We start from the raw sequence: 27,500 nt of genomic DNA on the forward strand, positions 1-27,500 counted from the left end.
AAGCAGCAGTTTCCTTCTGATAAGGAAAAACCAACAAACCAATTTATTTATGTATTTGCTGTAAACATTGATTTGTAAATGTACCTTATCAGTAATGGATTGAAACTAGTGATGCTTGAAATAGGTTGACTGATAACAAGAATGTGAGACAGTACAAGACGCACAAATCATCTTTCTTAAGTACTTTTCACCCTCTCGTGGTTGCACAAATGAAAATCGACACAGCGTATATATATATTTCCTCTTGCTGAAAAAAAAGCGTCCATTCCAATGCTCTTTTTCATAAAGAAGACTTGAACAAAACATTGCAATTACTGAGACTGGCCTTATGTTAACATCCAGCCGTTTGAACCGCTGATAGGACTGAGTATAGTAGTAATGGTGGCATGTTGCCCAGATGAAAACGTCAATGTTAACTGTACATGGCACAACACTGGATAAACACTTTCTCAACAGTGTCACTCGAGAATGACCTTGGCACCACCTTTTCTTAACACGAAACACTATAACTTTCTTATCACAGCTGAAACATGGGAAGGCAAACTTTTAAGCTGAAATATTCCTAACAACATCATACTGCGACAGCCAAATAGACAATGTTGTTTGGAATAGACAGCTTGTGATGGAAGAGTAAAATGTGTCTGTGCTGTAACTGCAGCTTAAGCAGTTTCCGCTGTTTACTTTCACCCGATAAACATCAAAAGTGCAAGCAGACTAGCATAGGTGCTCTGGGTCTAGTTGCTGTGGAAGTGTGTCTGAGAGCAGTCGCTAGGGAAGCCCTTGTCCTGGTCAAAACTCGATTCAAATGATTCATACTTCCATCCTTCATGAGCTGGCAAAATCTACATCCCTGTCTATCTCTAAAGGTCCATGTTCCTGTTCACCCCACCCCACACATTCATGATATCCATAATCTCGGCTCACTTATTGGCTCTCTGTATAAAGAGAGCAATGGAAGGGGCCATACAAGTACTAAGTTATAACTCCCATTAAACCTCTCCACCATTACAAACGTTAGGTCCATCTCTACTGTTGTGGGACACACAGCCCATATAAACATATATCTACACATATACATATCTTCTGGCCCTTTTTAAACTCTTCAAGGTGAAAACTCAGAACAGAAACAAAATGACAGTAAAAAAAACAACAACTGTACACCTCACAGACAGTGATGATAATTATATTCTAATTTGTTTGTTTTTTGTCATTTCCTCTGTTAAGAATTCTTTATTGGCTGATACTGTATGAAGTGAAATGGTCTGGGATGCTCTAGGTGAGGCCTTGTTGTTGGACGTGTGTCTCTTTGTAGCTCCATAATGGTGGCTGGGTTACTGAATGCTAAAGCCAGTGGTGCCCATCGAGGGTAGGAAGAATGGTGAAATTGCGAGGAGGTGAAGGAGTCAAGCGTCCATGTTGTCTCCAATTCAGGGCGTCTCAAAATCAATGGAGGCCCGAGCACAGATGATCCATAACTACTCCATTTAAGTGGGAAAACTCTTCACACGGAGCATCCATTTTGGCTCTGTCTCACTGTGTGTTTCTGTGGAAACTGTTATACTTGAACGTGCGTCCCCTGGGTCTGCAGGGTCTGCACGCTGGACAAAATCTTCTTCTGGTGGCCGGCAAGATTCACCCCCATTTTAGCCAATTCACTACAAGAGAGACAGAAATAAATAGTTTTCATTAATGACACATGAAGAGATAGAACATTGTTTCTCAGAGGCCACGCAGCTGCTGAGGATGTCTAACATACTTGTGTTAGTCCCCTTGTTTCATTTTAAATGACACTCTAGTGCTATAAAGCATGTCTTTAACTGACAATGTTGACCTTTTTGAGTGTTTCATTTAACTGGGATAATTCATCAGCCGTTTGTACCTGACGCTGATGTAGAGGATTGAGTCCAAGCTGACATATCCAGCACTGGAAAAGTTCTCCTTATACTGGCCCATCTTGATGGCCTCCAACCACTCATCCACTGTGTTCACACTGAACTCTGGGGTGGTCGGGTCCTCCCTGCTGGGATACAAAGCACACTCACAACTTAATGAAATGTTGTACTGTTGAGTGGCCAAATAGAAGTTTCTGTTTGGTGCTGAGGTCCATTATTTATCTCTAGAGCATAAGGATGTGTCAGCAGCACACTGATGAGCCAGTTAATGCTCAATCATGGTGCTCTATCTGCATTTTGGCAGAATTGGTTTCATTCTGCAACAACTGCAGTAAGACGGACTCAAATCCACTGTGAAAAGAAAACATGAACTATAACTTTATGTGCCATGCTGTATAAGGTTCCATTAAAGGCATGCCATAGTCTATGAGACTATTCTTTCTGGTCACGTTGTTATTTGTGTCTTCGGTGTGTAGACCTTTGTTAGCAGTGCTCTTGAGTCCCAGTTGCCTTTTCGGTTGTGGTGGAATTTGTTATTTTGTCTTCTATCATCTTTGAAAGGGACTCAAACATGTTCTATTGCACATTCTGTATGCTGTTCTGGTTCTAACCCTGTGAGCCTGAAGTGTAACATGTAAACACATAATGATATGGGGATATTAGGGATCTGTGCAATCCAAATGCATATGGGAACATGTATATGCCAACCCACAACCTTATATACTTACCTCTTCATTGAGAATGTAACTGGGGTGAGACAAGAGATACAAATGTAGCACTACAAGTTTGTTATTTAAAACTGAATAAGATCAGTAATGGTGTGTTCTATGCATGTACTTATCTTCCTATAATATAATCAAAGACGAAACAACTGATTGATGAAATGATATTGACTTTAGATGTGATAACAAAAGACATCCTTGGATGCTTATAGCATGTGCATGTCAGTGAAAGGGATGCATTTACAGCTTTCTCCCACTGACCATTCTGAGCTGTTGGCCAGCTCTCTGAGGCTGGCCGGGTTTCTGATGAGCTTGTCCAGGATCGTGACGATCTGTCCAAACTTTGGCCTGTCGCTGCGTCCCTTCTCCCAGCAGTCCAACATGAGCTGGTGCAAAACCACAGGACAGTCCATCGGAGCGGGAAGACGGTAGCCCTCATCTATTGCTTTGATCACCTGCAGGGAGACAAAATCAAGTTCTGTGATCAGGGAAATAAAAATATCTAGGAAAATGCATTGTCATAGTTAAGAATTTAGCTTAAGATGGAGAAAAACATTTGTTACTTTAACTGCGACATGGTGTTTGTGACTCACATCCTGGTTGGACATCTCCCAGTAGGGTCTCTCTCCGTAGGAAATCACCTCCCACATGACGATACCGTAACTCCACACATCGCTGGCTGAGGTGAACTTCCTGTAGGCTATGGCCTCTGGAGCCGTCCACCTGATGGGGATCTTCCCTCCCTGCAGAACACAGTCAGCACACTCTTATATTGTAATGGTGTAAATATGTTGCTTTATTAGTACGTTTATTGCGGCTATAATAAACCCAGAGCAGGGCTGTCAGATCAAATTATAACATGGTGGCTGCGGAGAATCTTGGTGCAGCGTTGCCTTTAACCACAGAGCACTTAAGGATACACACTTGTCTCTAATCTGCTAACAACACACAGGGTTACCCTTGCTCCAGCGTTTATTCTTACACTTGACTTTCTTTTCTATCTTTTTTTCCTCCTCCATGCTGCTCCTGCCTTTGTTGTTGATGCACATATCAAAAGGATTCCATAAAACCCACAGTATGGACACAATAGGCAGTAAGATACCCCGCCCTCTCTTTCTCTCTTCGCCTAACACTCACACACGTACACCGCACCTCTATAGGGCTCAGTTGAGCTTTTTAACATGCGGCAGCTGCCTCTGCACCACCTAGCATTCCCCATCTCTGCTTGGTCAAAGTCAAATAAAAGACAAAGCTGCCAAGTCACTCCGCACTGTACTTTTGTTTCCACCCCCACCACATTTTCTTTATTTTGTTCCCTTAACTGCTCTCTCTGGATCATTCCCCTGCCTTCTCTTATTCTCTTTCTCTTTCTCTCCCTCTCCCTCTCTTATTTGATATACACTCCTCTCTCTCTGTCTCTTCCCCATCTCCGCCTCGCCCTCTCCCTTTCTCCCCCGCTTCATGCCTGCAGCTCTCCATCTAGGTCTCCTGACATCAGTGGGTGTGTGTGTGATTGCAATAGAGCAGTCAGCGGCTGATACACTCCTCCCAGGGCAATGCTAATGCCATATTAAAAATAACATCCCCAACACTTCCTATGAATATGAATAATGCCATCTCCTTGTGGGCATTTTAGATGAGTTACTCCGCAGTGGTTTAACTCACTGACGGTTGAGTTTCTTCATTCTCTCTGTGCTCTGTGAGAGGATGGTGATGTTACCAAAGACTTCTTTGAATTGAACATATGAAGGAAACACATAAAGCTTGCTTTTGTGTATGCTTTTAGTTTTATGAACTGTATACGTTTATCAGTTGCACAGTATCATACAAAACTTAAACTGTTGAGAAAACCTAATGCAGTAACTCAGTTCTGGAGCCCTATGTGTTGACCAAGAGTCGTCTACGTGAATCCATTATATTCAGGTTAAGTTCCAGTTGTCACATATGGACATATGACTGAAGCTTTCTAGTGTGTTTAGCATATTTTACAAATTCAGTTCGGGCAAGGCAAGGCAAGGCAAGGCAAGTTTATTTATATAGCACTTTTCGACGCAGTTATTTTCCAACATTTCTATTATAAAAAACAAGCAAAGCAGTTAATTTCCTGAGCAATAAGTGTTCATGCATCTGGTTCAAGGACCTTGTTAAAGTTATATAATATAAACTTTTTTTCTGAGTCCTGATTGGAGTGAGGTTGCCAGAATGTAAAAAGCAGCATCTTGTGCCTCTATTGTTTGAGTTCATATGTATGAATGGGAATATTACCTAAGTTGAGGCAAGGGTTTTTAGAAATAATAAACCTTCAAGGTATTTTCTGTGGAGCTCAACCTAAGTTTATAAAGTTACTTAAAAACCCTTAGGTAAAAAGTTAGCAAACACGTAGATCTTCAGGACAGAGTTGACTCATCTCAATTCTACCAATTTACTTTGGCCATGTCAAACAAGCCTAATAGGCCAAAATGTTAGCTATGTTATTGTGACATACAAATAATAAATTGGTGAAATTGAGATTAGTCAACTTTGTCCTGAACATCTGTGTGTGTCTCCTACATTGTTTTCCTTTTGGTATTCAAGTTTGCTATCAGCTCTGATCTTGTTTCCAGAGAAATGGATACTTGGTCAGATCAACTTCTTTATTCTGTGCATGTTGCATTGTTTATTGACTGAAATGAACTATGTAGAGGTCAATGGGAGGGTGCACTGTAATTGGAGACAACATTAGTTCATGACAGCAGCAGCATGTGTGTGTGTCTTACCCGTGTGGTGTAGGCAGCTTCTGGGTCGTCCTCCAGAACTCGACTCAGGCCGAAGTCGGACACCTTACACACCAGGTTGCTGTTGACCAGGATGTTACGAGCTGCCAGGTCTCTGTGAACGTAGCTCATGTCCGACAGGTACTTCATACCTGAGGCGATGCCACGCAGCATGCCGACCAGCTGGATCACCGTGAACTGCCCGTCATGTTTCTGTAGGAAGAGAAGCGGGGGAGATGAATTAATATGCAGCACAGAGTCTGAATGTTGATATTAAGATGCAACATTAGGGTATTAAGGTCTTCCTCTTCAGCCTCAGCAGGAAGTAAAGGTTTAAACGAGGATAGAAGCATCTTTAATGGCACCAATCAGCTTTTAAGGAGCTATGTGAAAGAACTTTGAATCCTTTCCAGCTCTTGTTAACCCTGGGCTCTGACCTCTCTCTGGGGGGTGGCCAGCAGAGGATAAACTTCTCCTCCCTTGGGTCAATTGAGGATCACCCAAATCTCCTACTGGCAGAGCATTGTATCTGACAGAGCAGACAAAACGTTCCTCTCTAACACTGACGGTGTGCCAGTAGAGCTCACTTGGTTTCAGATTTGATCTGTCTTTGGCAGAGAGAAGAGCGTGTTGATCGATGACGGTCCGGCTCACCTTCCTCTGCCAATTATTTCTGCCCTGGGCCAACGGTCCCCGTTAAAAAGCCATCCATGTTATCAGTCACCCTCTCTCCTTTATATAACCTCTCCTTCTCTCCGTCCCTTTCGTCCCCTCCATTCATCTCTGTCTGTCCTCAGTCACTGTCTCAGACAGAGAACTCTGTATTACTTTGATTCAGTTCTCATCCATCTTTCTATCTTCCCTCATCTTTCTGCATCTGTGCACCCCTCCTCCCCTACAGCGATCCTTCTTTCTCTCTCACTCCCTCGGCAGCTGTGGAGTAAGTTAATTAGCCGGTGGTTTTGTGAGATGCTGATTGATTGGACTGTCTAACAAACCTACAGACTTCCTCTATCAATCTTCCCACCACGTTGCATTGCCAGAAAGGGGCAGGGCAGGGAGAGAGAGAGGAGACCCATGCAGGGCAGGGAGGTTAGACAAGGAGATAAAGGAGACAGATGAGTAAGGTGATGATAGAAAACGAGTCTTTTTGACAAATTCTTGAACCTTACTTAAGTTTTTACCAGAAAACAAAAAGGAGACACTTACAAAGAGAAATGATAGAAAGGCTACAACGGGTAGAAACAAGGAAGCTAAGAGAGGAAGAGCTTTTCCAATAGAGCCGTGGTTTTGTTGTTTCCGAGGGACAACTACTTAATAAATGGTCAGCGTAATTAAAGACACATATGGATGCCAGGCACACGGATGAGTTGTAAAACCCATAAAATCCCATAATTTTATGGAGCCACTGCGGACAATCTTTATGACCGTTATTACAATACATACTGTAACACACAACACACATGGGTGTATGTGTGATTTTGAGTGTGCACGTGTTTCAGGACCTTTTAATATGTCCGATTTCATTTAGTTTTGCTCAGTGTTGCTGATGGGATTGGTGTCTATTTAGCGATGGGCCTATCATCACAGGCTTAATGGTTCTAGAGCTCTGCAGTGATTTTACTGGCCGACAAACAACTCTGAATATGAACCAGGGGGACTTTCAATGTGATGCACACCAGGGCTGCAACGGGCTATTCATCTGTGTATGCAAAATGCAGGGCTCCTCATCAACACTGCTACATTTGCTTCTTCTGCTGCATTATGTCTAAGTAGAGGAGTCATGAATCACACATTAATCAACATTTACAACATTATTTGATTGTTTTCTGCTTCTGCAATCAACTAGGGATCAATACTTTAGTGAAAGTAATTGAAATACTTCAAAACCTTGTGTCAATTATGAGAAAATACATTAGATTTCCTGTATAGGATGGCTTTAAGAGTAATTCCTTAAAAACATGTTGTGACATATTGAGTGGCAGGCTCCTCTAACTCTTGTCATAATGTCGATTTCAATAACAGTCTTCCTTAGATGTTTAAGTCTGTTCACTGATAAGGGATTCAGCAATAACCTTGGGTAATGTCTGCCTTTAGGACTCCATTTTGTAATAAACCAAAATGAATGTATACTTACATTTTATTCAGTTAACCATTGTTGTCTTTTACTGAGACTTCAGCTAAATAAATGTCTCTAGAAATATTTGTGCTGACTATATTTCTGTATTTAGTAATAATGCAGATATCTTTGGAATTACTTTGGCATTGAGAGGTTATTTTCAATGTTTTTTCTCAGTTGCTGTCTTGACTGTTGTGGTATTACATTACACTCTGTATGAGCTGTTCATTTTTGTATCCCCTGACAAAGCGAAATGTTGCTCACAAAGCAATACACTTCTCTTTGCTTTATTGCCTATTTGTCAGCAGTGTGCTGCTTTTCTCGGCCCTGGGATATGGTCACTGAGATCATTTCATAGACCTAGTATCAACCATCAGGTGATAAAATAGCGGAGAGGCCAAACATCCCTCTGATTGTTTCTGTTCCCATCCTTTTCTCTGTCCACACTAAGAACAAAGTATGTTTACTCAATATACCATACTATCAACACTACCTTCCTATATGTACTGTTTGATAATAACAGAATTACTGCAAGACAACACTTATTTGATGAATTATTTGTCTACGTACACTAGTTGTGTTGTCTTTTGATATTGAAAAAGCTGCATACCAGAAATAAGGTTTTATTTCTAACAGTTATGTCCTTTTTCCAATGTTCTAAAACTGTTTTTACTCACACTCATAATGTGGTGACAGCGTATAAAAAGGTGGTCCAAAACGTAGAATGGGTCCTTGTTAACTCAAGCCCTTGGTGTAAAACTTTGTGTTTGTTATTGCCAACAAAAAATGAAAGGCAATTTCAGTCAGGAAGCTCTTATTACTGTATACTTTTTAAAAGAATGTGCCCTCAAGTAAAGCAATCTGGGGTTGTTGGAATTTCAAACATAAGACATTACAGCTGGGACTTCATTTTCAGCATGGCCTTTGTTAAGACTTGCAGCCCTAACCTTGAAGGAAATGTGTGCTCCATGTTGCCTCCAGCTGAGCGGTTACTCACCTTGAGGAAAGTGTCCAGAGATCCGTTTTCCATGAACTCCGTTATGATCATCACTGGTTTACCTACGGAGGCAGATAACAAGGCTGTTGTTAGTGGAGCAGAATTACAAGGAACAAAGACAGCCACCGTAAAGAGACCAGGACAGAGGAATAGTGGAGTCCACAGCTGTGACCAGCCTCCCTCTCTGACTGTCTCTTGGGGATAACATGGCATGTCGTCATCAGTCAGACTGACAGCTTCTAATCAGCCCTCTCCATAAACGCCAGGAGATAATTAGAATGGACCAATCCACCAGAATATGTGTGCGTGTATTAGGGGGCCTCCGGAGATCTCATGAATACTAATCAGCCTCAAGGGGAAAGGGGTTGTGGTGGGATCGCTATGTGCACCTGCACCTGCATGAGTGTGTGTTTGTGTGAAGAAGGGGTGGTTGACTGACGGAACCCGCGCACTATAGTCCCCTTTATTGCATCTGGTGGGGCTTACAAATGATTAACAAAGTACCTTCAATCACACGTACACACGTACACACGTGTACACACGTGTGTACACACACACACACACACACACACACACACACACACACACACACACACACACACACACACACACACACACACACACACACACACACACACACACACACACACACCAAAAACAGCAACAGCAGTTGTCCTTTTACAGCAGGGGTAGGCAAGTAAGTTTGGCCTTGGGCCAATTTTTTGCTGAGCCGCAAGATGGCGGGCCAGAACATAATCAAAGCCTAATTCAAGGAATTGATTTTGGTAAGAGGCCGCAGCGCCCCTGTTCCCCGGTTCAGAAAAAACTCTGATATCGCTGATAACCCTCCCCATCAACACTCTGATGCGCAGTCAGATCCGCTGATTGGTTCACTGATGATATAGGTGCCCAATCCAGAGCCTCTGGCTCTGGCTAGACCTGCCCAAAGGGAGGCTCGTCCTCTCTAGCCCCATTTCAGTCCCAAAGCCAGGGCTATCTGTATTTTAACAGATTTATCTTTTAAATTGAGGTGTATTTATTGTTCTCATCAAAGTTTATTTTTCTCTGAAATTTTAGGGAGGATGGTCCTCCCTTTCCTCAATGGACGAGCCTCCACTGAGTAAAGTAGAGTTATTAACTATAGCAGTGTTATTTAACATACTTTTATTCTGATAAGTATTGTCAAGTTCTCTGGGTTTTTGGCATTTATTTGAGAGTTTGCCCACATTTGAGAGGCTTGAGGGGCAACAGAGGACGCATGGACAACTGGAATCCTTTTTCCTTTTCTTTATTTCAACTTTTCAAGGACACATTAGGATTATTTCAGGTTGAAAACCTTTACAAAATACCAAAGGACAAAATAAATCAATTACAGCAGTTTTGCCAAGTATTTTACTCAAACTCAATGTATTTAATAGTTAAATAAGTACTTTAATTGACCTGGTTCCCCCCAACCACACATTTGCCATATGTGACCCGCTCTATCGAAATCAGTCGAAAGTCGGAACGGCTCATTTAAAAATAAACGTGGATTTGCGTAAAAAACTAGTTTTTCGGGGTTAGGGTGTTTTGTTTGATTTTAAATAAACAAAGTCTTGGCTTTCAGAATATGACATTTTTATTTCCAAAATCACACGATAAATACATGTTTGAAGCTTGTAAAGGGAAGATGACAGCTCTCACTCGCCACTCTGCTCTTCCACAGCGCCGCTTCCCCTCCCTCCGCTGACATTATGAATGTAAGCGGATATGTCGGGACAGAAATTATTTTACCGGACACATTTGAAATGTACCGGACATGTTTCAATAATAATAATAAGAATGGTGTAGAATTCCGTTAGCAGGTAATCACCGGACTAGGAACGGATATACTGATGTTTAAAACTCAGTTAATGGGGCTCATTTTTATATTGCTTCAGTTTATAATCGTTACGGATCGAAAAGTTCAGATTCATTTTTCAATAAATGATTCCACAAACAACAAACAACATAATTATTACATTCAAACAAACTACTTGCAGTAGATGAAGTACATTATTCAAAAGTTTACATTAACTTTGAATAATAACACGGGAGAAACGGATGCTCTCTTTTGCTTTCTCCCTCCCTCTCTCTCCTGACAGCACGTCCGTTTCTCATGCAGCTCGCTAAACAGTGGGCGGGGCTTCCGGTGATTATGCAGAGCTGGGAGTCTCGTCAGACTCAGCAGCTGATCTGATCTCTCTCTCGGGTCCGGTTATACTTCACTCGCGTTTATGTCCATATCGATCAGATCCAGCTCTCTTGATCGGCCTTTATAGAGAGCACCAATCAAACTATTAAGAGTGAATATCGGCCGATAATGACCGGCGGCTAACGGAAACCCTGATGTGCAAGTGCAACTGTCGGTCCTATGTTGTATTTTTTTTTTTTTGATTCTCAAAATTACGGGCCAAATATTATCGCCTGTTGCCGACCCATGTTTTACAGCGTTCTCCCTAGGTACAACCCCCCTATAGCTGAGCTTTGCCAATCACAGAAAACATGCATGTCCGTTACAAAAGATGGGGTGTATGTGAGAGCATACTGTAGCTTGTTAACACATACTATGTCAGTTGTGATGAATAGGTCACATTTCCCACATCAGACCTTAGAGATGCTGGGTAAAAACCTGGGGGAGAGATAAAGACATCACGAGAGGGGGAAGCTAAAGAGTAGCAGACAGGAAGCGCCTTCCTCTGTAATGCTTTCTTAAAGAACACAGTGAATAGGAAAAAGTAGAATTTTTCCCGAAATGTCCCCCCCTACAAAGAAAAACGGTCTCCTGCCAATGAGCTCATACACAATGCTTTGACAACTTGTGTGAACAAAAACTTGCCAATAAAGCTCCATTGAATTTAAATTGTGACCTGAATTAAAAAATAAATAAGTTAAGATAGGAAGAAATGAATGGAGAACAAATCGAGGATTAAAGAGTTTAAACTAAATTGGACAAAACAACCAAAGGTTTAAAATGGAAAATAGGGAAAAGAAAGATGGAGGGAACAAGTAAAAAGAGAAGTGAGTAGGGAAGAAAAGAGGAAAGAAATATGAGGAGGAGGAAAGGAGAACAGGGAAAGGAGAAGAAAGGAGGAGGGCTCAAAAGCTTGTCACGAAAAAGCAGGAACAACACCAGCAAGGCCTACTGTAAGATTGTAGGTAAAGACAGCAATACATCACCTTAAATGAATTCACTATCTCACTGCCACACACTGCCACACACTGCCACACACACACACACACACACACACACACACACACACACACACACACACACACACACACACACACACACACACACACACACACACACACACACACACACACACACACACACACACACACACACACACACACACACACACACACACACACACACACACACACACACACACACAAACACAGACAGTCGTCTGGTCTCTGGTGGTGGTGTCTTCTTTGACAGTAACATTAGTCTCAGGGATAAAAGTGAAAGAGAATTGGATTTTCTTCTGCTGGGGGTGAGGACTGCTGGTTACATTTATCTCCACACGAGGCCTGGGTTGTGTGTTGTGTGTGTGTGTGTGTGTGTGTGTGTGTGTGTGTGTGTGTGTGTGTGTGTGTGTGTGTGTCAAAGCTGGTTTCAGGGCATGGCAAGTGGATGAGGCGGCAGCACGATGACCACCGCCTGGTTTCAGATCTGATCTAAGGTGGAGAACAGATGTGTGCTTTTGTGTGTGTGCTTGTCACAGCAACGGATAAAACAGTTAATGGGATCCTGAATTAAAGGGCGGCTGACTCTTCTCAGCCTTCAGTCCACCAATGGAAATGTGTGTTTGTTTGTGTGTTTTAGTGGGTGTCTGTGAGGAAGATCTTAATTTTGTCTCAGATTCTAGACCCTGTGAATGTACAGTGGGGCAAAAAAGTATTTAGTCAGCCACCAATTGTGCAAGTTCTCCCACTTAAAAAGATGAGAGAGGCCTGTAATTTTCATCCTAGGTGTACCTCAACTACGAGAGACAGAATGATTAAAAAAAAAAATCCAGAAAATCACATTGTCTGATTTTTAAAGAATTTATTTGCAAATTATGGTGGAAAATAAGTATTTGGTCAATAACAAAAGTTCATCTCAATACTTTGTTATATACCCTTTGTTGGCAATGACAGAGGTCAAACGTTTTCTGTATGTCTTCACAAGGTTTTCACACACTGTTGCTGGTATTTTGGCCCATTCCTCCATCTGATGTTTTGGGGCTGTCGCTGGGCAACACGGACTTTCAACTCCCTCCAAAGATTTTCTATGGGGTTGAGATCTGGAGACTGGCTAGGCCACTCCAGGACCTTGAAATGCTTCTTACGAAGCCACTCCTTCGTTGCCCGGGCAGTGTGTTTGGGATCATTGTCATGCTGAAAGACCCAGCCACGTTTCATCTTCAATGCCCTTGCTGATGGAAGGAGGTTGTCACTCAAAATCTCAAGATACATGGCCCCATTCATTCTTTCCTTTACACGGATCAGTCGTCCTGGTCCCTTTGCAGAAAAACAGCCCCAAAGCATGATGTTTCCACCCCCATGTTTCACAGTAGGTATGGTGTTCTTTGGATGCAACTCAGCATTCTTTCTCCTCCAAACACGTCTAGTTGAGTTTTTACCAAAAAGTTCTATTTTGGTTTCATCTGACCATATGACATTCTCCCAATCCTCTTCTGGATCATCTAAATGCTCTCTATCAAACTTCAGACGGGCCTGGACATGTACTGGCTTAAGCAGGGGGACACGTCTGGCACTGCAGGATTTGAGTCCCTGGCGGCGTAGTGTGTTACTGATGGTAGCCTTTGTTACTTTGGTCCCAGCCCTCTGCAGGTCATTGACTAGGTCCCCCCGTGTGGTTCTGAGATTTTTGCTCACCGTTCTTGTGATCATTTTGACCCCACGGGGTGAGATCTTGCGTGGAGCCCCAGATCGAGGGAGATTATCAGTGGTCTTGTATGTCTTCCATGTTCTAATAATTGCTCCCACAGTTGATTTATTCACACCAAGCTGCTTACCTATTGCAGATTCAGTCTTCCCAGCCTGGTGCAGGTCTACAATTTTGTTTCTGGTGTCCTTTGACAGCTCTTTGGTCTTGGCCATAGTGGAGTTTGGAGTGTGACTGTTTGAGGTTGTGGACAGGTGTCTTTTATACTGATAACGAGTTCAAAGAGGTGCCATTAATACAGTTAACGAGTGGAGGACAGAGGAGGCTCTTAAAGAAGAAGTTACAGGTCTGTGAGAGCCAGAAATCTTGTTTGTTTGTAGGTGACCAAATACTTATTTTACCGAGGAATTTACCAATTAATTCATTAAAAATCCTACAATGTGATTTCCTGGATTATTTCCCCCCATTCTGTCTCTCATAGTTGAAGTGTACCTAGGATGAAAATTACAGGCCTCTCTCATCTTTTTAAGTGGGAGAACTTGCACAATTGGTGGCTGACTGAATACTTTTTTGCCCCACTGTATATATGTTATTGTGTGTGGAACCATACAGGAAAGTATCGCCTTTAAAAAAAACAATTTTGTGTATGTGTGTAAGCCCATCTACTGTATGTTTGCAGCAGAGGTTGCGCTATACCTTTTCGCTGCACGTCATTTTGACGGACAGGATCGGGGGGGAGGGGGGGACGCACACTCGCTCATGAACTGTTAGCGCCGTGTTATGCATGCGGGAGCGCGCGCAGCGTAAAGCAAGTAGGCCTACTCACAGATATTTATTATCATCGATATCATTTCCTTTTTGGAGGGCATGCATAATAACATGGCATAACACCGGAGCCCCACTGCGGGGAAACTTTGGCGGTGTTCTGAGTTTGATCTAATCTGTCAAAATGACGGACGTCTTTCAGATTTTTCCGTCATTGTTAAAAAAAAAACGTCATAGACGGAAAATATTCGGTTAACGCGACCTCCGGTTGGCAGTGAAGGAGAATATTACTTTCAGGTCCCCGGTGTTAGATGCGGTCAAGAGAGAGGCACAATGAAACACATTTATCATGTTGTGTTGGATTAGAGAACCTTAAAGCCTGGCGCGCGCGCACACACACACACACACACACACGCGCACACACACACACACACACACACACACACACACACACACACACACACACACACACACACACACACACACACACACACACACACACACACACACACACACACACACACACACACACACACACACACACACACAGCTATCACTAGTCATCATCTGGACACCTGCCAATACAGAATTATCCCTGCAACTCTGAAAGATAACAGTTTTACCAATAAAACCGACCACACTCCCTCCCGCTGTCTATTAGCTTGTTAAGTCTCTTTTTGTCAAGTGCCGGCTCAACCACACACACACTTGATGATAAAATTACTCCTTTTCACTTCTTGTTTGCGACTTCGTCACATGCCATCCACATTTCAAACACACACACACACAACGGCATTACAGCCTCTCCAACGTGTTGTTGAGCCGCCAACATTCATGAACGCTACTCAATTTCTTCCTGAAAGCACATAATTAACTAATCACATTCACATTAATTCGAATTCATAGCCTTTCATCGCCTTTAGAAATAAAGCATCTGTTTGTGGAGCTAAAAACACCGCCCTGTGTGTGAATGTGTGCAGATTGGGTATTGATGTTCTGCCAGGTGGAGTGTGTTACGGAAGGATCAGTAAGGAGCTTTCTCTTTTACAGCTCTTTATTAAGTGAAAGACGAACGTGTTGTCTCTGCTTTCCCCAGTTTCTTGAGTGTGCTTTTGAATTGCTTTGTTTGTATCAAAGTGATAGAGAGTATAGACACTAGTACAAAAAGAGCAATTGAACCAAACTTAACACAGCCTTTCTTACCTGCTAACTACAATAAGTGCAAAGACATTCATAGGAAAATGCAGAAGTATTTATTTAAATGGCAAGTGCAAGTACATTTTTTGGAATTGACTAAGTTCCTTTTAAATATTTGTTATTGTTGTAAAAAAAAGAAAACTTGTCTCTCACAGCCTATTGGTTTTAAATGAGAAAACAGTGCAATCAAACTGCTTTTGTTGCCTTCATCTCATTGACACATATTCAGGAAAAACATGAGAAAACATATTGGCCAAATGGGGCAACCTACAGAGGATATTTGGTGGCCACAGAGTAACTTTTGTGGCTATCAGGTCATGGTTAGTGTCTAAACCTGACGTTTAAACACTATGTCTGGTTAATTACATTATGAGAGCCGGTTTCTGTGTGTTGGTGTAAGTCTGTATAAATCTGGGTAATTTCATTATGACTTGCTATCTGTATTTGCGCCAGTGGCCCGCATTAAGCTGTTATTGGATGAGACGGCCCAATGTACAAACGAGAAAATGAAATAACTGCCGTATTGATTAATGTTAAGGCTCTGAACTAAGTGATACAATGCTTTTAACACGGGGCAGATCTCTTTTCTGGGAAGCGCCATGTGATGGTGCGGGGGGTACATAGAAACAGTGAGACAGAAACTCAATAACCTTATCTCCACTCCTCTCTTCACCTCAATTCCCTCCCCTTCTCTTTCTCATCTCCTCTCATTTCCTCACGTTTGTCTCTTTGCCATCCCTCCTCTTGTCTCTCCGACCCTCATATCTCTTTGCACATCTTCCCCCGTTGCCCTCATTTGTTTCTCAAGCCCCATCTCCTCTCATTTCCTAACTCTTGTGTCCTATCTCATCCATCCATCACCTCCACCCGTTTCGTACCCGTTGTCACCTTTTCTCTACGTTTCCCTCCCGTTACTCCTCTTCCTCATTTTGTCCCTGCAGTCCAATCTTCAAATCTGCATACTTATTCAAAACATGAATAATTTCAAACACTCTGACAGAAAATATTGAAACACTTATTGTTCAGTGCACAAAGACTCACAGTTAAAACTAATCACTAGTTTCTTCAAACAGAAGACTGCTGGAAAAGATGGGTGCTTTTGCCAGTTTTAACAGCACCTTTGTAGGAAAGCTTTTTGTGTATGTGTGTGTGTGTGTGTGTGTGTGTGTGTGTGTGTGTGTGTGTGTGTGTGTGTGTGTGTGTGTGTGTGTGTGTGTGTGTGTGTGTGTGTGTGTGTGTGTGTGCAATGTGGAAAGATGAGATGAAGCTTGGTAATTGAGGGTTTTCCAAATGAGCCGATTGTTGCAGCGATTGTAAAACACATAAAGGATGGAAGGATAAAATGAGGGATGGGGAGATGAAGGCAAGATAAATATATGTGGGGGGGAGGTAGGGAAGGGGCAGATTGCAGCACTTTCCTGATGTGTAGAGAGACAGATAGAGAAAAGAAAGATCTATTTTTTCTCTTTTCCCGCATGTGGCGCTCTAATTAGCATGACAATAGCAACAATCAGGTGACAGACAGCAGAGTAGGTTATTAGAGTGGCACACAGCTCAGGGCTTATGAGGTTTTAGGAGGAGAGAACACACACACACACACACGCACACGCACGCACGCACACATACATACAAATGATTGTAAAAGGAACGCGTACAGCCAAGATAGGCACATACCCAATACAAAATATAACTTTGAGTGCCACTATAATCATTAGTGCTACCCCAACTGCCACCATCCCTATCCCCTATTATGATGTATTTGTGCCAGAACTATTGCAACTAGTGGTACTTCTACTATTGTGCACAGTGTTACTTGTCAGACTGTCATTATCAATATCCATTATCAGCGCACCTTCTTTCTACATATATAAAATGCACTTATTGTGGTGAATAACCTGATGATGATCTCATGCCTGTCCCAGAAATATGATGCTACCGCTAGCAGCTAATTAGCTTATCTTGGGACTAGAAGTGAGGGGAAACAGCGAGCTAGCCAAGCTCTGTCAGATTTTAAAATCCTTCAGCCAGCAACTTTAAATCTCTTTAGCCGCGTTCACACTGCGGTACTTTTCCCACAAAGGTTCATGCGAACTTAGTTCATGATCACACCAAAAAGAGCCGGTACTAAAAGTAGTTCATGCGAACCTTTTTACCCCCTCGAAAGTCCCTGCTAGAAAGCAGGGACTTTCGAGCGGCTCTTTTTTGAGAAAAGAGCTATATTCCTGATTGGCTGGGCGAATTGCAAACCACGCCCCGTAAAACTCCCAAAAAGTTTTGTGAAGCCGCCATTTTATTATCCTCGCATTAGCATTATTAGCATTAGCCCAGCGCAGAAACGCAGAGAGACTAATTTATGGCAACACAAAATAAAACATGGGAGCGGTGGAGATGAGGAGGTGTCGGCGTTCTGGCGATATACTCGGAAGGCTTCAGTAGAAGCTGCTGGGACTCCCAGCAGCTTCTACTGAAGCCAGTCCCCAACTCCGGGGACTTCCGGCCGGGGACTTTGGGCGGAAGTATACGCCGTGAAGTGGGTTGCGGCCTGCCAGTAAACCCAAAGCAGAAGAAGAAGAAGTGACGTCAGCGGCTTCATTTGCCTAATCCACCCCCGGGACTTTTTCGGTGTGAACGCGATCTGTACTTAGTTCATGCGAACTAAAGAGTTCGCATGAACTAAATTCGCATGAACCTTTGTGGGAAAAGTACCGCAGTGTGAACGCGGCTTTTACATCAGGGTTTTAAACCTTGTAATGTATGGCAACATCACATTCTTCATTCCAGTGGCTAATCTCACTTACATGTCACACTTTTTGGCCCAATGTCTTAGACACAGCCATGTTAGCTAATTCACCCAAGCTATTATTCCTCCAGCTCCAGCTTCATATCAAACAACAGTAATGAGGACAATAAATATATATGTTTTCTGCTGTTATTTCTACAGTATTATTACTAGGCAAGGCAAGTTTATTTATATAGCACCTTTCAACACAAGGCAATTCAAAGTGCTTTACAAAAAACGAAAGACATTAAGAAAATGTCATTTAAAATCAGTCATTAAAAAGAAAAGATAATAAAATAAACATTAAAAGAAAAAATACATGGATAAAAGTTACAGTGCAGTTTAAGATGTGAATAGTTCAATTAAAAGCAGCGGCAAAAAGAAAAGTCTTCAGCCTGGATTTAAAAGTAGTCAGAGTTGCAGCGGACCTGCAGTTTTCAGGGAGTTTGTTCCAGATATTTGGAGCATAATAACTGAATGCTGCTTTTCCATGTTTAGTTCTGACTCTGGGGACAGAAAGCTGACCAGTCCCTGAAGACCTGAGAGATCTGGATGGTTCATAATTTAGCAGTAGGTCAGAAATGTATTTTGGGCTAAACCATTCAAAGCTTTATAAACCAGCAGCAGTATTTTGAAATCTATTCTTTGACACACAGGAAGCCAGTGTAAAGACTTCAGAACAGGAGTGATGTGATCCACTTTCTTAGTGTTAGTGAGGACTCGAGCAGCAGCATTCGATATGTTCTTTAGGTGATAGTAGGCTGATTTAGTAACTGTGTTAATGTGACTGTTGAAACTCAGGTCAGAGTCCATGACTACACATAGATTTCTGGCTTTATCTGTTGTTTTGAACATTGCAGACTGAAGCTCAGCGCTAACTTTTATACGTTCTGCCTTGGCTCCAAAAACCATTACCTCAATTTTATCTTTGTTTAATTGGAGAAAGTTCTGACACATCCAGTCATTGATTTGTTCAATGCACTTACTCAGTGTTTGAATTGGAGCATAGTCTTGTTACGGTTATTCGAGAGGACCCAAACGCAGGACACGGCAGAGTGTTAAAAAGGTTTATTTTGAGGTGGAGGTGCGTGGAGAATAATCCGGTTGGTGGCGGCTGTTGAGGTGGAGGAGCGTGGAGAATAATCCGGCTGGTAGCGGCTGTTGAGGTGGAGGAGCGTGGAGAATAATCCGGCAGGAAAGTGATCCTGGAGCACAAGAAGAACAGGTAAAAAGAACATTCAGGTGTAGGGGAAATAGCTAATAATGCTAAGAAGGCTGAGAAGGCTGAGAGTTTTACCACTGAGGTTAAACAACGATCTGGCGCTGACAAGTTGTGGAGCCTCCGCTGATATGCCATTAGTAAATGGCTGATCGAAATCAGGTGTGTAGCAGAAGAGGGTGCCCAACTGATTGCAGCAGGTGGAGGTTGAACCGGGAGCCAGGAGTGACAGCCACCACGCCCACACAGACAGGAAAAGGGAAGAACACACACAAGGGAGGTGGCTGGAGAATACAACCACCACAGTACCCCCCCCTTAAGGGACGCCTCCAGGCGGTCTACCAGGTCTACCAGGGTTATCCCGGTGGAAGTCCCGTACCAGAGACGCGCACACGATGTTTCGCCGGGGAACCCAACACCTCTCCTCTGGACCATAGCCCTCCCAATCCACAAGATATTGGAATCCCCTTCCACGGCGACGAACGTCCAACAACCGCCTGACGGTGTAGGTTGGGTGATCATTGATGATGCGGGGGGGTGAAGGAGCACTCACTGGAGGAGACAAGGGGCTGCTGGCAACAGGTTTCAATAGAGAGACATGAAATGTCGGATGAACCTTCATGTGTGGGGGAAGCTTGAGCTTGACTGCAGATGGATTGATAATAGAGTCGATAATGAAGGGGCCGACATACCGTGGAGTGAGTTTCTTCGACTCTGTCTTGAGTGGGAGATCTTTGGAAGAAAGCCAAACACTCTGACCTGGTAAGTAGTTGGGGGCCGGGGTCCTGTGGCGGTCTGTGATGAGATGGTTGCGGGCAGCGGAGCGGAGCAGGGCGGCTCGTGTGTCCCTCCACACCTTACGACAGCGACGAAGGTGGGTCTGAACGGAGGGAACAGCAACTTCCTCTTCCTGGGCTGGAAACAGAGGTGGTTGGAAACCCATGGCACAATGAAAGGGTGAAATACCTGTGGCTGCATTTGACAGGGAGTTGTGGGCATATTCGATCCATGGCAGATGTGGGCACCATGACGAAGGGTTCCTGAAAGCCACACAGCGAAGAGCCGCCCCTAGATCCTGGTTGGCCCGTTCCATTTGCCCGTTCGTCTGAGGATGATAGCCAGATGACAGGCTCACCGATGCTCCCAGAGCCTGACAGAAGGCCTTCCAAACGTGGGAAATGAACTGGGGACCCCGGTCAGAGACAATGTCGGTGGGGATCCCATGAAGTCGAACAACATGGTTGACCAGAAGATCTGCAGTCTCTCGGGCAGTGGGAAGCCACAAAGTGTACCATCTTTGAAAATCTGTCCACAATAGTTAGGATGATGGTGTTTCCTTGTGAAAGTGGAAGTCCAGTAACAAAATCCAAGGCCACATGCGACCAATGGCGACTAGGTACCGGCAGCGGGCGAAGCAAGCCAGAGGGTGACTGGTGGGAGGACTTGGCGCGGGCACATACTGTACAGGCAGCAACAAAGGCCCTGGTGTCTTGAGCCATGGAAGGCCACCAGAACCGTTGTCTGAGAATAAAGAGTGTGCGATGGACACCAGGATGACACGAGAGACGGGAGGCGTGTGCCCACTGCAGGACCTTGGAGCGAACAGGGGTAGGCACAAAAAGACTATTAGCTGGGCAGTTACCTGGGTTAGGCTGCGCCCGCTGAACCTCCCTGACCAATGACTCAATCTCCCAGATAACAGCCGCCACCACGCAGGAGGCAGGCAGGATAGTGTCTGGACTGGCAGCTGGTCCTTCGGAAGCGAACTGTCGAGAGAGAGTGTCAGGCTTGAGGTTCCGTGACCCTGGACGGTAGGTAAGGGTGAATGAGAAGCGGCCGAAGTACAGGGACCATCGAGCCTGACGGGAGTTAAGGCTATTTATTTCATACAATAAAAGGGAGTTCAGCTCCCTCCAGCCAGTGCCTCCAATAGGGCAAGTTTGACATCCAGCAGCTCTCTGTTACCCATGTCATAGTTCTTCTCAGCTGGAGTGAGGCGGCGAGAGAGAAATGCACAAGGATGCAATTTTTGGACTCGTTCCGAGCGCTGGGAAAGAACTGCCCCAACCCCGGTGTTGGAGGCATCAACCTCCACAACAAACTGGCGAGAGGAATCAGGGTGGATGAGCACAGGGGCAGTGGTGAAGAGTCTCTTTAGCTCTGAAAAGGCTGCATCGCACTCTGGGGTCCAGGAAAAACCAGTTGTAGGGGAAGTGAGTCTGGTTAAAGGACCCGCCACTCTGCTGTAGTCCCTGATGAAGCGCCAATAGAAATTGGCGAAACCAAGAAACTGTTGAAGCTGTTTAACTGAGGTTGGTTTGGGCCACCCCGCCACCGCTTGGATCTTCTCAGGGTCGGTCCTAAGCTTTCCTTCCTCGATGATGTAGCCCAGGAATGAGACTGTGTTGACATGGAATTCGCATTTCTCCGCCTTCACAAAGAGTCTGTTTTCCAGGAGTCTCTGCAGCACCTGCCTGACATGGATAATGTGCTCCTCCTTGTTACGAGAGAATATGAGGATGTCATCCAAGTAGACAAAGACTGACCGGTTGAGGAGGTCACGGAGCACATCGTTCACCATCGACTGAAAGACTGCTGGGGCATTCGTCAGTCCAAAAGGCATCACCAGATACTCGAAGTGACCGAGTGGTGTGTTAAAGGCCGTCTTCCACTCGTCCCCTTCTCGGATTCTGACGAGGTGGTAGGCATTACGGAGGTCCAGTTTGGAAAAAATGGTGGCTTCCTGGAGGGGTTCAAAGGCGGAGTTAATGAGGGGTAGTGGATATTTGTTTTTTACAGTGATGGCATTGAGACCCCTGTAATCAATGCAGGGCCGCAGTGAGTGGTCCTTCTTGGAGACGAAGAAAAAACCAGCACCAACCGGGGAGGAGGATGGTCGAATGACACCGGCAGCCAGGGAGTCATGGATGTAACTCTCCATGGATTTTCTCTCAGGGCGAGACAGGTTAAACAGATGTGAGGAAGGCAGAGGGGCCCCGGGAAGGAGGTCAATGGGACAGTCGTAGGGTCGATGAGGAAGAAGAGAGAGAGCTCACTGTTTACTGAACACCTCTCCTAGGTTATGATATTCAGTGGGGACAGATGACAGATCAGGCGGCTCGATCTTGGGTGGTAGAGAGGCAGCCTCTGCTGGTGGTAGGGCAGACTGCAGGCATGAGGATAAGCAAAAAAAACTCCAACTAATGATTTTGCCAGTTACCCAATCAATCTGGGGGTTGTGTGTTCTTAACCAGGGATGGCCCAGCACTATGGGGGCATGAGGTGAGGAAATTAGGTGAAACTGAATAAACTCACGGTGGTTTCCAGACAGAATGAGGTTTACTGGCTTGGTGCGGTGAGTGACTTGGGCCAGGAATTTTCTATTTAGAGCATTAGCATTAAGAGGTGAATCTAACACTTCGCAGGAAATTGCTGCCCGAGCTGCAATGTCAATGTCCAAAAAGTTCTCATCCGCCCCAGAGTCCACTAAGGCGAGCAGGGGTAGGCACTGTTGGTTGCAGCAAAGCACGGCTTCTAGCTGTGTTCTGGGTCAGGGGTTGGGAGAGAGAGAAGGGCTCGCCAGAATCCCCACAGCTACTGACGAGCCTGACCTTTTGGCAGATTAGGACAGGAGGAAACGAGATGACTGGTTTGGCTGCAATAAACACATTCCCCAGCATGGATCCTTCTAGCACGCTCAGATGGTGAGAGGCAGGCCTTTCCCACTTGCATGGGCTCATCTCCAGGGGGTGAGACCGAGTAAGGAGACGGGAAAGATCTGGAGATTGGGGTAGTGGCAGTGCCAATTTGGGGATCAAATGAAGAGTAGTTGGGGTTGGAGTGACGGCTATTCCTATCCCTACGTCTCTCTCTGAGGCGATTATCAATCTTGATGGCTGTGGCAATTAAATTATCCAAGCTAACTGGATCATCCCTAGCAGCTAGCTCGTCTTTAATTGCTTCGTTCAGCCCCTGAAGAAAAACATCCTGCAATGACTCGTTATTCCAGTGTGAGTCGGCAGCAACTGTTCTAAACTCAACTGAAAATTCGGCTACACTACGGGAGCCCTGTCGGAGAGAAAGAAGGCGTCTAGAAGCGTCCCTCCCCCATACCGGGTGATCAAAAACTTTTTTCATTTCGGAAATGAAAGTATCATATGACCCGCAAATTTGTGGCTGGCTCTCCCTAACAGCTGTAGCCCAATCTAAAGCCCTCCCCCTCAACAGACTCATTACATATGCTACCCTAGCCCCATCTGTGTGATAAGTACTAGGCTGCTGCTCAAAAACGTACACTGGAATAAAAAGGCTCTACAAATACCCAAATCTCCAGCGTATCGCTCCGGTGTGGGAATGACAGCCTCTCGTAGCTGATGGAGGGGTGCGGCAGGAGGGGGGGGAGGGGCTGTCGGCTGTGCCGCGGACTGCGGGGGCGAAGACTGTGAGGTGAGCAGTTCTGCTTGCGTACCGATCCTTTGTACGTTAGTGGAGAGGTTCCGCAGAGTCTCCACTACTTCACGGAGAACCGCATCGTGATGCCCCACGAGAGCGCCTTGATTGGCCAGGGCCTGGCTGAGTTCGTCCGCAGTTTTTGACAGGTGGCCTGTGTCCGCTGGGTCCATACTGGCCAGATCGTTCTGTTACGGTTATCCGAGAGGACCCAAACGCAGGACACGGCAGAGTGTTAAAAAGGTTTATTTTGAGGTGGAGGAGCATGGAGAATAATCTGGCTGGTAGCGGCTGTTGAGGTGGAGGAGCATGGAGAATAATCTGGCAGGAGAGTGATCCTGGAGCACAAGAAGAACAGGTAAAAAGAACATTCAGGTGTAGGGGAAATAGCTAATAATGCTAAGAAGGCTGAGAAGGCTGAGAGTTTTACCACTGGGGTTAAACAACAATCTGGCGCTGACAAGTTGTGGAGCCTCCGCTGATATGCCATTAGTAAATGGCTGATGGAAATCAGGTGTGTAGCAGAGGAGGGTGCCCAACTGATTGCAGCAGGTGGAGGTTGAACCGGGAGCCAGGAGTGACAGCCACCATGCCCACACAGACAGGAAAAGGGAAAAACACACACAAGGGAGGTGGCTGGAGAATACAACCACCACAAGTCTCCTGGTGAAATTGTTACGTAAATTTGTGTGTCATCCGCATAGCTATGGTAACTTATTTTGTTGTTTTTCATTATCTGAGCCAGTGGTAGCATGTAGATGTTAAAGAGAAGAGGCCCCAAGATGGAGCCTTGAGGTACCCCACATGTCATATTTGTCAACTCAGATGTGTATTTACCTATAGAAAAAAGTTGTTTCTGTCCTTTAAGTAGGATTCAAACCAACTGTTTCCGAAAGTCCCACCCAGTTTTCTAGTCGGTCGAGTAATATGTTGTGGTCAACAGTGTCAAACGCAGCACTGAGATCTAATAATACTAACACTGAAGTTCTGCCACTGTCTGTGTTTAAGTGGATGTCATTGAAGACCTTTACAAGAGCAGTCTCAGTGCTGTGGTTTGGACGAAAGCCTGACTGGAACACATCGAAACAGTTATTTAAATGCAAGAAATTACTCAACTGTTGAAAAACAACTTTTTCAATGATTTTACCTAGAAATACTACTGCTACTTATATTGTTAAAACTACTACTGCAAAACTGTGACAACAATCACTCTAACTACTACCCAACCAATAGTACCGTATAACTGTAGATTCTACAATTATTTACACCACCACAAACCAATCCGAACACACCTGAGCCCAGAGCAGTCAGGGTCAGCCTGCCTGATTAGACTGAGGCTGGTGTGAAGGGACCAGCTGGTGCTCGAGAAAAAGGCCTGAAGGAATTATTGACCCATCTCAACTCTCACCCCCTCACTCTCACATGCGCACCCTGGGCTGTGACCTGTGAAATTACTGCTCCGCTGGTGAGATTTGTTTCTGAGGGGCTCTATCAGCTTCTCAATGTGCCGTGAAGACAGGTGAAAAGAGAGACACAAAGAAAATGCGTGTAAAAGCTAACAGATGCTCGTTACACGCACACACGACAAAACAACACACATACACAAACATGTATATGTATTCATAGAGCACAGCAAATGTAACAGTGTCTTATAAGTTATATGTTTCTTTTCAAGCTACACTTTTGTCCTCTGCCAGAACATTTAAAGGATTTAGCGGTATTCTTTTTCTTTCTTTTTTTTAAAAATCAGAATGGATTTTGCCATTGAAAATAAAGTGTTGTAATTACATGTCTGCCTGCCAGAATAAAAATCACAAACTTTCCATAGTACTTCTACAAACGGCCTCAATCCTGCTAACCGAAGGTCACAGTTAACATCGAGCATTATTTAGAAAATGAGAGAGTTTGAGAGAGAGAGAGTGACATAGTTAGAGGAAGTGAATAAGAAATGCAGTGGGGTTCTCATTCCTAATATGCATGCTGCTGAATATTCATGAGGCTAAAAAACACTTCCAATTAACTTTATGAATTATTAATATTCATGATAAAAGCCTATGCATATGCATTTTCTCTTTTATTGTTGGCCTAAGTGCCACTGAGCACCGGTGTGTGATGGACCCAAGATGTGTGTGTGTTTGTGTCTGTGTATTTCGATGCGTGTAGGCGTGTGACAGAGAGAGAGGAGAGGGAGTGGGGCGAGGGGGAAAGCGGAGGTTTATTTGTCAGCCTGGATGTTCACAATTCTGTTTCTTTGTGCAGACTATCTCCCTCTTCCGTTTGCTTGTCTGATTTCTAACAAACATCTGCATGACAAGGTGTCAGACCAGAAAAATATGTGCACCCACGCTCCAGATTTCATGTCATTTACATAAAGATTTCAACACTAAAACTGAACTACGCAGTCTGTACACTGTGATTTAATTCAGACAACTCGCTATTTAGTTGTTACAAATCAACATAAATATCGATATTATCTCATCAGCATTGTTGATCACCTATTTGACACTAAAACCTGATGATTATAACGTAGAGTCTTACATCATGTGTCAGCTATTGTTGGACTGTTTTATAAATGATGCAAACCAAGCCACAGAAATAAAGCTTTGCATACTCAGGGGTAAAGCAAGGTCTATACTTTCCTTCTCAATGTTTTTTGGGCTGGTCCCTATGAATTCTGTCCAGTAGAGACACCATCAGTCTAAATGGTAGGTCATATTGTTCTTTTAGTGTGGTCGTAGAATCAAAACTGAACGACAAAGATGTGATTTCAAATGTAGCCAGCTTATCGTTGACGTATTCTGGGTTTGAGTGTAGGAGACAAAGAGATAGAGAGTACCAGAGGGACAAGAGAGAAGTGGGCAGGGATTGAATGAGAAGATTAGATGGACATTGACTGAGAGATTTGAGACGAGAGAGGGATAGACAGACCGAGTGAGAGTGAGAGTGTGATTCAGAGAGCGAGGCCCAGTGATAACGAATCAGCTATCTTGTTGAACCAGGCCTGTGTCTAGCTCACCTACATGAACACACTCGCTCTAATTGCCTAACACAATCATGTGAAGAGAACGAGTGGCAGTTTGAGAGGCGGACAGTCGGTGGTCGCATGCACACCACATGTGTCATCACAGTGTTGCCATGGTAATGGAGCTTTTGTCTGATCCAGGGTGAACTTTTATTTACAAGAGCACTGGCTCTCGCACAGCAACGTGAAAGACAGACACACTCACTGACGACAGCACACACACACACACACACACATACACACACACACACACACACACACACACACACACACACGCACGCACGCACGCACGCACGCACGCACACACAGAGACAGGAAGGGGGAATGTACGGTCACTCAGCCCAACACATCACTCACATCTTGTGACGACACCCTCCAGCCTGATGATGTTGGGATGGTCAAACTGTCCCATGATGGAGGCCTCAGACAGGAAGTCCCGCCTCTGTTTGTCAGAGTACCCCGCCTTCAGACTCTTGATGGCCACGTAGATCTCCCTCTTTCCCTGAACACGCAGCCGACCACTGCACACCTCCCCAAACTCTCCTACACACACAAATATGAGAGAGAGTCGTAATTAGAATCAAAGTACAATTTTTACTGTCTTTTGAGTTATTAATCCACTACTATTTTACTGCCAACTCACCAGCTCCAATGACTCTCTCTATGCGGAT

At 44.3% G+C, this 27,500-nt stretch overlaps 1 protein-coding gene across 3 annotated transcripts in view; it reads right to left on the reverse strand.

The window, feature by feature from the left end:
• epha4b (eph receptor A4b) overlaps positions 1-27,500 on the reverse strand; it is a 106,431-nt gene that overhangs the window by 1,984 nt on the left and 76,947 nt on the right. The window contains exons 12-19 of one of the 3 annotated variants that reach the window (XM_034104189.1): positions 27,473-27,500; positions 27,187-27,372; positions 8,484-8,545; positions 5,371-5,580; positions 3,208-3,357; positions 2,876-3,069; positions 1,880-2,017; positions 1-1,655 (exon numbers count right to left, since the gene is read on the reverse strand). The exon at positions 1-1,655 is cut by the window's left edge and continues 1,984 nt beyond it; the exon at positions 27,473-27,500 is cut by the window's right edge and continues 98 nt beyond it. In XM_034104189.1, the coding sequence (XP_033960080.1) occupies positions 1,556-1,655; positions 1,880-2,017; positions 2,876-3,069; positions 3,208-3,357; positions 5,371-5,580; positions 8,484-8,545; positions 27,187-27,372; positions 27,473-27,500 (1,068 nt within the window). In that variant the 3' untranslated portion in view covers positions 1-1,555. Of the gene's footprint in view, positions 1,656-1,879; positions 2,021-2,875; positions 3,070-3,207; positions 3,358-5,370; positions 5,581-8,483; positions 8,546-27,186; positions 27,373-27,472 lie in introns of all 3 variants that reach the window. The other 2 variants (XM_034104188.1, XM_034104190.1) reach the window with 2 other exon arrangements.

The sequence above is a fragment of the Pseudochaenichthys georgianus genome, chromosome 17 (assembly GCF_902827115.2).
Source record: "Pseudochaenichthys georgianus chromosome 17, fPseGeo1.2, whole genome shotgun sequence".
Lineage (NCBI taxonomy): Eukaryota > Metazoa > Chordata > Actinopteri > Perciformes > Channichthyidae > Pseudochaenichthys > Pseudochaenichthys georgianus.